This window comes from Salmo salar, chromosome 23 (assembly GCF_965601325.2).
Source record: "Salmo salar chromosome 23, fSalSal1, whole genome shotgun sequence".
Lineage (NCBI taxonomy): Eukaryota > Metazoa > Chordata > Actinopteri > Salmoniformes > Salmonidae > Salmo > Salmo salar.
In genome coordinates, this window is record NC_138313.1 from 32,645,075 (window position 1) to 32,658,500 (window position 13,426).

General features: G+C 45.5%; 1 protein-coding gene across 2 annotated transcripts in view; it reads right to left on the reverse strand.

Moving 5' to 3' along the window:
• Nucleotides 1-3,167: 3,167 nt before the first annotated feature.
• Nucleotides 3,168-13,426, reverse strand: part of LOC106584411 (mesoderm induction early response protein 2) — a 30,481-nt gene continuing 20,222 nt past the window's right edge. The window contains exons 9-13 of one of the 2 annotated variants that reach the window (XM_082968064.1): nucleotides 11,320-11,414; nucleotides 10,984-11,114; nucleotides 10,320-10,417; nucleotides 8,805-8,902; nucleotides 4,170-4,458 (exon numbers count right to left, since the gene is read on the reverse strand). In XM_082968064.1, the coding sequence (XP_082824190.1) occupies nucleotides 8,847-8,902; nucleotides 10,320-10,417; nucleotides 10,984-11,114; nucleotides 11,320-11,414 (380 nt within the window). In that variant the 3' untranslated portion in view covers nucleotides 4,170-4,458; nucleotides 8,805-8,846. Of the gene's footprint in view, nucleotides 4,459-8,804; nucleotides 8,903-10,319; nucleotides 10,418-10,983; nucleotides 11,115-11,319; nucleotides 11,415-13,426 lie in introns of both variants that reach the window. The other variant, XM_045706237.1, reaches the window with a different exon arrangement.

Sequence of the window (13,426 nt, forward strand, 5' to 3'; positions counted from 1 at the left end):
TCCAGAACAATACGTTTTTATTCCTGTTAGTCACGTTTAGTAAATTGTTTGACACTAGTGATTTTTCTACCAAGGGATTACAAAGCTCTACATTATCTGTGACGGACTGTATTGGTTTAATTGAAATCCTCAAAAGCAGCTTTTCTACGTTCAGAGATAACTCAGGGGGGGACTTTGATAAAGTTCTCAAGCTAACTGAAGAGATGATGGTTAAGCATGATATTAGTAATTGGGATGTGAGCGCATCACGGCAGCAAAAACTGCCTGTAAAATTGGCAGACAGTGTAGTCACAACTTCATTAGGGAAAACATCCAGCATCAAGAGTGACAGTGACCTGAGGCAACGTTGGAACAATATTCTAGACAGACAGATTATGGAGTTAAACTCAAGATTTCAAGAAGACACATATGGGATCATGCAAGCAGCAGCCTCCTTTTCCAAAGAATCCCAAACCTGCGGCCTGAAGACCACATGCGATCATTATGCAATATCAATTGAGGATGTGAATTCACAGTCTTTATTCAGCAGTTGAGTCGCAAAATGAACATGGGAAAGAGCGACTTTTCCTCCATAATGAGTGTACTTGATAGCTGCCCTGATTATATTTTCCCTAATATAAACTCTCTGTTAAGGATCATTGTTACACTTCCAATGACATCATGCAGTGTGGAGAGACTTTTCTCAACAACAACTAGGATAAAAAATTGTCTTCACACATCAATGACAAGCGCCCAGCTGAACCACTTCAGTTTGCTGTCTTTTGAGCGTGAACTGACAGATACATTGGATTATGATGAAATCATCACCATATTCAACTCAAAGCCTTGCCGTCTGCGCCTTGTGATGTAGGTCATGCAGGGGCGTAGCCAGAATTTTTAAACATGTAACAAAATAAATACAAATAAAAATGTATGTTGAATAATAATACTAATAACTTTTTGGGGGTAGGCCTGAGATCAAACTGGCCTACCCGTGGCTACGCCGCTGGATCCAGGTGCACTTGAAGCCTGGTTATACCATAGGCATAGTAGAAAGGCCACTACTCTGTTGATCTGTTTGGGTTTTTCAACTACTGGGTTATTTAGTATCAGTTCTATGTTAACCAAGTTGCTGCTGATTAACCTATACCCAAATGGTTATATACACAGTGCAGTGGGTTATTCAACTACTATTATGGCACCACATAATCACAGGATGGATTTTTTGTATTGCCTATGTGGGTATAATCTTGGTTAACCCAGAACTAGAAACTCATGTAATTTGGTCAGATAAGTAGTCTGTCCATGAAGATTAATTTGGGTACAATGTTGTAAATTTGATTCAAGAACTTGTGTGTGTGTGGTCTAACTTTACCATCCTTTTGGGTTCCAAAAATCCTCACAAGGATAGTAAAACAAGCACAAAGTGGAGACATTTCACATTCCCCAAAAGGAAAAATGCTATTTTAGGTTTAGGGGTTAGATTCACAGGAGGTTGGTGGCACCTTAATTTGGGAGCACGGGCTCATGTTAATGGCTGGAGCGGAGGATAGGTGGAATGGAATCAAATATATCAAACACATGGTTTCCATGTGTTTGATGCCATTATATTTGCTCCGTTCCAGATATTATTATGAGCTGTGCTCCCCTCAGCAGCCTCCTGTGGTTAGATTTAGGGTTACAATTGGGGTTACAGGCTGACTACACTGCTCGCATCGCGCTGCAAGTCCTGCCTCTCCCATCTCCTCATTGGTTTATAGAAGCAGGTACCGACGTGCCATCTCCTCATTGGTTATACCCACGTGGGTGACTGAAAGACGAACGAGGTCAGTGGCGGTAATGCACCTAATTTGTGAAAGTTGCCAATCGCAATATAAAGTCAAGAGAAGAAAAAGCCTAGGAGAGATGACTAGAAACGATTCGGTTGACTGTTTTATGTGTGGATTAATTGTCGGAGTAGAGGACCTTGTGCTTGTCAGGCAAAATACCAACTCGGTGTTTATATCACAGGTACAAATTAGCTAGCAACAGCAAGCTAGCTAAATAGAACAAATTAGCTAGCAAGTGCAAGCTAGCTAGCTAAATTGCCATAAATGTTTAATGCTTTTCGACCTGTCCCCAAATTAATGTAATTGGTTCAGAGTTTGTTTGATATTTTAACCTGCGTGTTGTGATCATGTTTGGTGTGGGGGGACAAAATACATTTATGCACGATGGCGCACACGCACAGCCAGTTTGGGTTCCGTGTTAGGCATTAAGATTAGTGTTAGGAGTTAGGGTTGTGTTTAGGGTTAGGGGTTTAGGGAAAATAGGATTTTGAATCGGTATACATTTTTTGATCCCCACTTCGATAGTAAAAAAAGTGTGTGTGAGTGTGTATGTGCAATGACTTTCATTGTCAACGTGTATTTTTAATAGGTTATTTTTTAAAGTTTTTTTACAAAATATAATAATTATAATTACAAACCAACAGAAGCAGTACGATATAAATGCTAAAAAATAATAAACAAAAGCTGTGTTTCTACTCCCTTTCCTTCCCCGATAGTCAACATCCAGAACCTCCTGTAAACGGTTGAAGAAAACACAGATCTAGAACAGCTTAGGTCCGAGCAGGGAGTAGAGGATGACCCCACCTATAACAATAAATAAAGACATGCCGTTTTCCTGCTGTCAGGGCAGAGAGCACAGGGGACGTATTCTCTCCGGCCCACCTGAGCAGGGGTTGTGAAGCAGGCAGGCTCTCTTCAGACTATGTGACAGCTGAGATCCCTCTAGTGGCAGAATACTGTAGAGCATCACTGAAACCTGGGGACTGTATAGCTAGCTATATATCACATTCTCCATCTGCAACATTCTTAATATTGCATCCTTCTGAACACACACGTTTTGGGTTGATGTCCTTCAATGCCACTGGGCTTTTTCAATGGCTGTTACCCCCAAGGTTGCATGTGTGATTCAGGGTAATATCCAACACTTAATCACACAACAGGAGTTGAGATACATGGAAGAAGCCAGAGGCTACAAAACCTGAGTAATTGTGTATTCAGTGACTTACCTACAGTAACATGTACAATAATGCGCAAAACACAGGCTAACGTGCCTACCATGGTTGTCAGGCAATTGTGAGAGTTTGGTTCTGTACAAGACCTTTCAAATGTCAACATAAACTAGAAAGAACACAAAAGTACTCCCATCGCAAACTCTGGTTTCTTATTGCAAACCTTCCAAGACATTTCTGAACAACAACGAAAAGAAATAAAAACATTGTGACAATCTCAAAAGCATTGTTTCATGGTATTGTTATACAGATCTTTCCTTTTAAATAGACTGTATACAAAACCTTCAGTTTCAGTTGTGGATGTTCAAGAGAGGTGGAACCACAGTGAACCAGGGAGGCTGATCCTACCTAAGAGGTCCACAGTCAGAGTGGTGAAGAGTCATACTGAACACTGCTCATAGAAACAGCCTTATCAGATCTGATAGAGGGGGAACATCTCTTGTGGACATACTACTATAATATGGCATCCAGGTCATGCTGTCTGTCTGCTGCTCATTGTTCCCAGTAAATGTTGGGAAATCAGTGAGGGATGTTATATCTGTCTCTAATTCTACTCTGGAAGATGAGGAGGCCACTGCAAAGAACATCAGGATAATTGCTTTGGCCTTGGAGCTATCAACAAGCCCACCCGCTTTTCCAGTACCAACATTACCTAAGAATTCTCTAAGAACTGGGAACATCCCTGTAGAACGACTGGCCTTCCAGAACAGACAGGTAGGTAAGCCATTGTGCTTATATGCAGTAGGAGTCCTCCCTAGTAAACACTATGATACAGGTATGCCCATCTCCCCGTTAAAAACATAGTTTCTCTCCTGGGGAGTTTCACACCAACACATGAGTAAGCTCTGGTCCAAGTTACTTCAACAGGCAATAATTAGAAGTACAGACAACCCAGGTGTTATTGGAATGTTCTCCAGAGTAAAGACACCCTTCTTCCTCCCCTTACTGTGTGAGAGAGCGGGGGTGCTGGACGGGAGGGGGGCACAGGGCTGAGGGACACAGGTAACTGCTGATGGCCCCAAAGTCAGAAGTGGCGGAGACTGAGGGGGCAATGGCGGGTGAGGTCTGGGGGATGGAGGGCAGGGAGAAGTCTACCTGCAACCCCTGGGATGCCCCATCCTCTGGCCCCATGGACAGACCGTCTGGAAGGAAAGGCCCCAGCTGCAGCTGGTAGAAGCCAGAACCCAGGAGAGGAGGCTCCGCTTGGGTGCACGGGGAGCTGCAGCAGGGCAGTGAGGAGAGGTGGAGCTGGGCAGGGGGCGAGGTGGTACAGTGGCCCGGGCTGGAACAGTTCAGAGAGGGCTCCTGCTGCAGGTCCTCCAGAGGGGGGAGTGGAGAGAAGTGGCTGAACAGCTGCTCCCTCAGTGGGCTGGGGCAAGGAGCGCCACACAGCTCCAACACCTCCATCCCCATCTCAGCATCTAGACAAGCAGAGAAGAATTACTAAAGCGAGACTGGAACAATCACTACCTCAACGGTAACAGACAGAGCATATGTGGCACGAACAGGTTTCCATCCAACCATTTCATGCTGATTAATTACCTGACGCATTAAAAAGAAAACTCTTGACCGGCCTGATGGAAACAGCACATTTGCTGTGTAAAATTTCCCAATGTCGACAAAACAAAATACGCTAGACAAGGGTGGATAATATGTTTGTCTGTGAAATAGATTATGTGACAATTGCGGTGGAAACGCATTTATGCGCAAATGTTACGTTGTACTACCACCACAACGTGGAAAATCAGTTAATAGGGAGATGAAATAAGTTATGAACTTCATTTAAAAAAAATCCTCAACCATCTAGACACAATACCATATAATGACAAAGTGAAAACATGTTTTTAGAAATGTTAGCAGATTTCTTGAAAATGAAATACACTACATGACCAAAAGTATGTGGACACCTGCTCGAACGAACATCTCATTCCAAAATCATGGGAATTAATATGAAGTTGGTCCCCCTTTTACTGCTATAACAGCCTCCACTCTTCTGGGAAGGCTTTCCACTAGATGTTGGAACATTGCTGAGGGGACTTGCTTCCATTCAGCCACAAGAGCAATAGAGAGGTCGGGCAATGAGGCCTGGCTCACAGTCGGCGTTCGAACCCCTCTTTTACGCCACTGCTACTCTCTGTTTATCATATATGCATAGTCACTTTAACCATATCTACATGTACATACTACCTCAATCAGCCCGACTAACCGGTGCCTGTATATAGCCTCGCTACTGTTATAGCCTTTTTTTACTGACCTATTGTTTACCTAATACCTTTTTTGCACTGTTGGTTAGAGCCTTTAAGTAAGCATTTCACTGTAAGGTCTACACCTGTTGTATTTGGCGCACGTGACAAATAAACTTTGATTTGATTCATCTCAAAGGTGTTCGATGGGGTTGAGGCCAGGGCTCTGTGCAGGCCAGTCAAGTTCTTCCACACCGATCTCGCCAAACCATTTCTGTATGGACCTCACTTTGTGCACGGAGATATTGTCATGCTGAAACTGGAGAGGGCCTTCCCCAAACTGTTGCCACAAATTTGGAAGCACAGAATCGTCTAGAATGTCATTGTATGCTGTAGTGTTAAGATTTCCCTTCTCTGGAACTAATGGGTCTAGCCCGAACCATGAAAAAACAGCCCCAGATCAATATTCCTCCTCTACCAAACTGTACCATTTGCAATATGAATTGGGGCAGATAGCGTTCTCCTGGCATCCGCCAAACCCAGATTCATCTGTCGGACTGCCAAATGGTGAAGCGTGATTCATCAGTCCAGAGAACGCGTTTCCACTAGTCCAGGGTCCAATGGTGGCGAGTTTTACACCACTCCAGCCAACGCTTGGCATTGCGCATGGTGATCTTAGGCTTGTGTCCGGATGCTCGGCCATGGAAACCCATTTCATGAAGCTCCCGACTAACAGTTATTGTGCTGATGTCGCATCCAGAGGCAGTTTGGAACTCGGTAGTGAGTGTTGCAACCGAGGACAGATTAATTTTACGAGCTACGCGCTTCAGCACATGGCAGTCCCATTCTGTGAGCTTGTGTGGTCTACCACTTCGCACCACGTTGAAAGTCACTGAGCTCTTCAGTAAGGCCATTCTACTGCCAATGTTGGTCAATGGAGATTGCATGGCTGTGTGCTCGATTTTATACACCTGTCAGCAACTGGTGTGCCTGAAATAACAGAATCCACTACTTTTGTATATACAGTGCATTCGGAAAGTATTCAGACCACTTGATTTTTTACACATTTTGTTACGTTACAGCTTTATTCTAAAATTGATAAATGTGTAGATTGATGAGGAAAAAAATCTATTGAATAAAAAATAAAATGTAATCTACATTTTGTTATGTAACTTATGAAGGTTCACCTTCCAACAGGACAACGACCCTAAGAACAGCCAAGACAAAGCAGGAGTGGATTTGGGACAAGTCTCTGAATGTCCTTGAGTGGCCCAGCCAGAGCCCGAACTTGAACCTGATTGAACATCTCTGGAGAGACCTGAAAATAGCTGTGCATCGACGCTCCCCATCCAACCTGACAGAGCTTGAGAGGATCTGCAGAAAATAATGGGAGAAACTCCCCAAATACAGGTGTACCAAGCTTGTAGCGTCATACCTAAGAAGACTCAAGTCTGTAATCGCTGCCAAAGACTCTTCAACAAAGTACTGAGTAAAGGGTTTGAATACTTCTGTAAATGTGATATTTACGATTTTTTTGTATACATTTGCAAACATTTGTAAAAACCTGTTTCTAAAATGATTTAATCCATTTGAAATAAGGCTGTAATTTAACAAAATTTAGAAAAAGTCAAGGAGTCGGAATATCTTCCAAATGCACTGTATGTGCAATATGTCATCACACCCAGGTTTTTATCCGCAACAAGTCAGTTTGAGGGAAACACGTCTCTGGTGGGAAAATGCTTTTCTTTTTTTTCTGCATATTTTTTAAATTCACATGGAATACAGCTACCAATTGGATGGAAACCCAGCTACTGACATTGGGCAGTGGTTCCCTTTTCTCCCCTTACTAGTTAGGTATTCATCCAATTGGTGAATATTATAAAATCTGCATTGAAATGAATTGAGCAATTTCCCACCAGAGGTGTTTTTCCATCAAACTGACTTGTTGCGGATAAAAGGATGAGGATGTTTTGAAGGCACTGTAAGTGAGTGGTTCCTGTGATACTGTATATTTTTTTCTCTCACCCTTACAGGAAATAAAAACATTTTGTGTAAACTGGTTGAATCTGACTGCCTATTAAACACTGTGCACCCAGGACTCCAGTGGGGAGTATGTGCTAGGTACAGTGAGGGGAAAAAGTAGTTGATCCAACTTCACCGCATCAAAGGGACGATGGACGGGGCCATGTACCATCACATCTTGGGTGAGAACCTCCTTCCCTCAGCCAGGGCATTGAAAATGGGTCGTGGATGGGTATTCCAGCATGACAATGACCCAAAACACAAGGCCAAGGCAACAAAGGAGTGGCTCAAGAAGAAGCACATTAAGGTCCTGGAGTGGCCTAGCCAGTCTCCAGACCTTAATCCCATAGAAAATCTGTGGAGGGAGCTGAAGGTTCGAGTTGCCGAACATCAGCCTCGAAACCTTAATGACTTGGAGAAGATCTGCAAAGAGGAGTGGGAAAAAATCCCTCCTGAGATGTGTGCAAACCTGGTGGCCAACTACAAGAAACGTCTGACCTCTGATTGCCAACAAGGGTTTTGCCACCAAGTACTAAGTCATGTTTTGCAGAGGGATCAAATACTTATTTCCCTCATTAAAATGCAAATCAATTTATAACATTTTTGACATGCGTTTTTCTGGATTTTTGTTGTTGTTATTCTGTCTCTCACTGTTCAAATAAACCTACCATTAAAATTATAGACTGATCATTTCTTTGTCAGTGGGCAAACGTACAAAATCAGGAGGGGATAAAATACTTTTTTCCCTCACTGTAAGTCAGGCACAGTTTGAGTCTTTACCTGGTGGCTCGGCCTGGTCAATCTTCACCTGGTGGCCCTGCCTGGTTAGCCTTTACCTGGTGGCCCTGCCTGGTTAGAGTCTTTACCTGGTGGCCCTGCCTGGTTAGCCTTTACCTGGTGGCCCTGCCTGGTTAGAGTCTTCACCTGGTGGCCCTGCCTGGTTAGCCTTTACCTGGTGGCCCTGCCTGGTTAGAGTCTTTACCTGGTGGCCCTGCCTGGTTAGTCTTTACCTGGTGGCCCTGCCTGGTTAGAGTCTTTACCTGGTGGCCCTGCCTGGTTAGCGTCTTTACCTGGTGGCCCTGCCTGGTTAGAGTCTTTACCTGGTGGCCCTGCCTGGTTAGACTCTTTACCTGGTGGCCCTGCCTGGTTAGTCTTTACCTGGTGGCCCTGCCTGGTTAGTCTTTACCTGGTGGCCCTGCCTGGTTAGAGTCTTTACCTGGTGGCCCTGCCTGGTTAGTCTTTACCTGGTGGCCCTGCCTGGTTAGAGTCTTTACCTGGTGGCCCTGCCTGGTTAGCCTTTACCTGGTGGCCCTGCCTGGTTAGAGTCTTTACCTGGTGGCCCTGCCTGGTTAGTCTTTACCTGGTGGCCCTGCCTGGTTAGAGTCTTTACCTGGTGGCCCTGCCTGGTTAGTCTTTACCTGGTGGCCCTGCCTGGTTAGCCTTTACCTGGTGGCCCTGCCTGGTTAGCCTTTACCTGGTGGCCCTGCCTGGTTAGAGTCTTTACCTGGTGGCCCTGCCTGGTTAGTCTTTACCTGGTGGCCCTGCCTGGTTAGAGTCTTTACCTGGTGTCCCTGCCTGGTTAGAGTGGCCTGTGTGCAGTGAGCTCAGGGCTTTAAGAGAAAGCGGGGCGTTCGTCTGCGACGGGGACGGCCCTCCTCCTCTGGAACGCCATGCCAACACAAAGGTAGAAACACCACAGGAAAACACACAAACCAATGGGAAAACACAGATGCACACCGGTGGGATAAAACAATACATCAAAATGCTTCAAATCATATGTTCATGAATACAACACATCAAATTGAGGCAAACAATGTAATCAAGACAAATAATAATAAGACAAAGAGTGGGGTGGATATGAAATGGTGAGAGGGTGGATGGCATGTATGACTATTACTTATGGATCCAGCTAACTCTTATGACCTCAGTCTTAAAACAAGCTGTAGTGTTTGTTTCATTTTATACATTTTTTTACAAACATGTTTTTTTAAATGCTTTGTTCTATTTTTCTCTCTATTATCATCACTGCATTGTTGGGAAAGAGCGCTCAAGGTAAGAATTGCACTGTACTGTACACCTTTTGTATCCTGTGCACATGGCGAATAAACTCGAAACTTGAATGCTCTGGGGCAGGGATCAAGGCCAGGGCTGTGTTATAGGACTGGGGCTAGAGAAGGGGCTAAGGCTAAGGGCAGGGTCCAGGGCTGTGTTATAGGACTGGGGCTAGAGAAGGGACTAAGGCTAAGGGCAGGGTCCAGGGCTGTGTTATAGGACTGGGGCTAGAGAAGTGGCTAAGGCTAAGGGCAGGGTCCAGGGCTGTGTTATAGGACTGGGGCTAGAGAAGGGACTAAGGCTAAGGGCAGGGTCCAGGGCTGTGTTATAGGACTGGGGCTAGAGAAGGGGCTAAGGCTAAGGGCAGGGTCCAGGGCTGTGTTATAGGACTGGGGCTAGAGAAGGGACTAAGGCTAAGGGCAGGGTCCAGGGCTGTGTTATAGGACTGGGGCTAGAGAAGGGACTAAGGCTAAGGGCAGGGTCCAGGGCTGTGTTATAGGACTGGGGCTAGAGAAGGGACTAAGGCTAAGGGCAGGGTCCAGGGCTGTGTTATAGGACTGGGGCTAGAGAAGGGGCTAAGGCTAAGGGCAGGGTCCAGGGCTGTGTTATAGGACTGGGGCTAGAGAAGGGACTAAGGCTAAGGGCAGGGTCCAGGGCTGTGTTATAGGACTGGGGCTAGAGAAGGGGCTAAGGCTAAGGGCAGGGTCCAGGGCTGTGTTATAGGACTGGGGCTAGAGAAGGGGCTAAGGCTAAGGGCAGGGTCCAGGGCTGTGTTATAGGACTGGGGCTAGAGAAGGGGCTAAGGCTAAGGGCAGGGTCCAGGGCTGTGTTATAGGACTGGGGCTAGAGAAGGGGCTAAGGCTAAGGGCAGGGTCCAGGGCTGTGTTATAGGACTGGGGCTAGAGAAGGGGCTAAGGCTAAGGGCAGGGTCCAGGGCTGTGTTATAGGACTGGGGCTAGAGAAGGGGCTAAGGCTAAGGGCAGGGTCCAGGGCTGGGGCTATGGGGTAACCAGGGAAGGGGTTACCTTGCTTGTCCAGGTCTATGCCTGGTGGATGTGAGGAGGGCTGAATCTGGGAGCACCCCTCCATCTCCCCAACCTCTCCATCCTGCTCTCCATCCTCCCTGGAAAACACAAAACAGAAGGAAACGGCTTATGAAGGAAAAACCGTTCCAACTACACCTGAACTTGTCCAAGAAGAAAACTAATTTCCATTCTCAGATTTAAACTATTTTGTTATTGTTATGAGTACTGAACACGACCCAGGACTCCCAGCATGATATCAGCTAAACATATCAAACATCTCGAGTCTGAAAACAATGACAATGGGGATGTTATATTGAGATACACTACTTCTGCTTCTCCACACCTGTTATTTATTCCGATCAAGATGATCCTATTACATTCCCATCACAGTACAGTGCGTCTACACCTGGTATTAAAATGTGTCCACTGTGTCCAGTGTCAGGATTTCCTTTTCCTGCGCTCTATTTAAATAAGCTATTATTCTGGGAATGATGCCAGGCTAAGGAGACGATCATGACAACAACAACTAGATGGTAGTGTCATAATAGTGCCTGCAATTCTAAAACTTTACTCAACTTGATGGTAGTATTTGCCAACTCAGCTGGCATTGAAATGGGGCTCGACTCTCAGGTCTAGACAGGGTCATATCTGCAGTGCTACTCACATGCTCCCTGACTGCAGACTGTACTTCTTGCGGCCCAGCTTAGTGGTCTGCTGAGTGAAGTACTCGTGGCGATCCGACTTCTTCCACATGTAGTAATACTCCACACACTCACCCACCGAACGCGTGCGTACCTGACATATAAACACAGTGTGGTTTGCTGTTTGCTATGGTATGAATCAGTGAGTTTCTTGTCTGATCAATGGAGACAAGCAGGTTTGCACAGGCACACCTCAGGTTATGCCAGTCTTGGCCATTACTTAAAAAAAAGAGAATTTCAACTTTGTGGCAAATCAGGTTCGTCCCAAACCTGACGTTGGTAGTTTCTGTGCTGCTCACCTTATTGGCCTGAATGAGGTGGAAGTTCTTCCCATGAACTCGATAGCCATGTTCAAAGTTTCGACATTCCTCCTCGCTCCAGGCACACAGCTCCTCTGCACAGAAGACAACAGCAGTTGTCTCTGAACAGACTTAAATTAATTGTTTTGGAGTCATATTACAGGAGCTAACCACGTCAAGATGATTACTATTAATCCATTCACCATTCACACTTAGACCACCGCAGTGGGCGGCGCACAACTGGCCTCGCGTCGTCCGGGTTTGGTCGGGGTAGGCCATCATTGTAAGTAAGAATTTGTTCTTAACTGACTTGCCTAGTTAAATAAAGGTTAAATTAAAAACAAAATCTAACAAACTCCTCTGAATGCTTGATTTCCATTATCTAGCTACACTAAATTACCAAAAGTATATGAACACCTGCTCGTCGAACATCTCATTCCAAAATCATGGGCATTAATATAGAGTTGGTCCCCCCTTTGCTGCTATAACAGCCTCCACTCTTCTGGGAAGGCTTTGCACTAGATGTTGGAACATTGCTGCGGGGACTTGCTTCCATTCAGCCACACGAGCATTATGAGGTTGGGCATTGATGCTGGGCGATGAGGCCTGGCTTACAGTCGGCGTTCCAATTCTTTACAAAGGTGTTCGATGGGGTTGAGGTCAGGGCACTGTGAAGGCCAGTCAAGTCCTTCCACACCGATCTTGACAAACCATTTCTGCAGGTAGCGTTCTCCTGGCATCCGCCAAACCCAGATTTGTCCGTCGGATTGCCATATGGCGAGGCGTGATTCATCACTCCAGAGAACGTGTTTCTACTGCTCCAGAGTCCAATGGCGGCGAGCTTTACACCACTCCAGCCGACGCTTGGCATTGCACATGGTGATCTTAGGCTTGTGTGCAGCTGCTCGGCCATCTAAACCCATTTAATTTCATGCTTACAGAGGTAGTTTGGAACTCGGTAGTGTGTTGCAACCGAGGACAAGTTTTTTTTACGCGGTAGGCTCTTTAGCACTCTGCGGTCCTGTTCTGTGCGCATGTGTGGCATACCACTTCGCCGCTGAGCCGTTGTTGCTCCTGGACGTTTCCACTTCACAAAAACAGCACTTACAGTTGACCGCGGCAGCTCTAGCAGGGCAGAAATTTGACGAACTGACTTGTTGGAAAGGTGGCATCCTATGACAGTGGCACGTTGAAAGTCACTGAGGTCTTCAGTAAGGCCATTCTACGGGTAATGTTTGTCTATGGATATTGCATGGCTGTGTGCTCGATTTTATACACCTGTCAGCAACGGGTGTGGCTGAAATAGCCGAATCCACTAATTTGAAGGGGTGTCCACATACTTTTGTATATATAGTGTATATTATAATACTGCAAGCCAATGAATCAAACTCACATTAAGCCTAAAACATAGGCAACAAACATAAGTTGGTAGATTTGTCAGCCTACACTGGAGAGGGCACAATAGGCTACATTTTAACCTACACTCTAGAGCTCTGCTACCTGACCCCCGACATTACACATTGGGTTAAAGGCCAGGTAGGGGCTGTTTGCTTGTGCTCTGCTACGCAGTACAGTCATATCAGACTAAGATCATAACATGGTGTCAGAAGTGCTTCAACCTCATCAAATATAAAACAGGAGACATTATTTAGCAGAAAATAATAAATGTTCCTTGAGTTGTCTGAGTTTAGAGTGACAAAAAGTAGGTAACGGCGAACTGCTCTCTCATGACTCTTCATTGAGCAGAGCAGCCCAGGCTGAGCCATTGCTATGGATACTCACAGACTCACGAGAGCCATGAGCAGAGCGAGCTGCGCGCAGGGAGCGTGTGACAGACAGAGAAGAGCAGCTAATGGATTTACTAACAGGCTCGGGCTTACAATGAATGCCCATGCAGGGCTTTACTACACTCCCAGCTTTACTACACTCCCAGCTTGGATGTGTGTGGCAGAAATTCAGGATCAAAACTATTTGTAGCGTTAGTCAAGATGACAGTAGGCCTAGCACGATACCAATATCGCAATAACGAAGCAGAACTAACTCTTTGGTCCTTTAAAACCTGCTGTATGTAAAATATTATGTGCTAGAAACTGGAATATAAATTCAT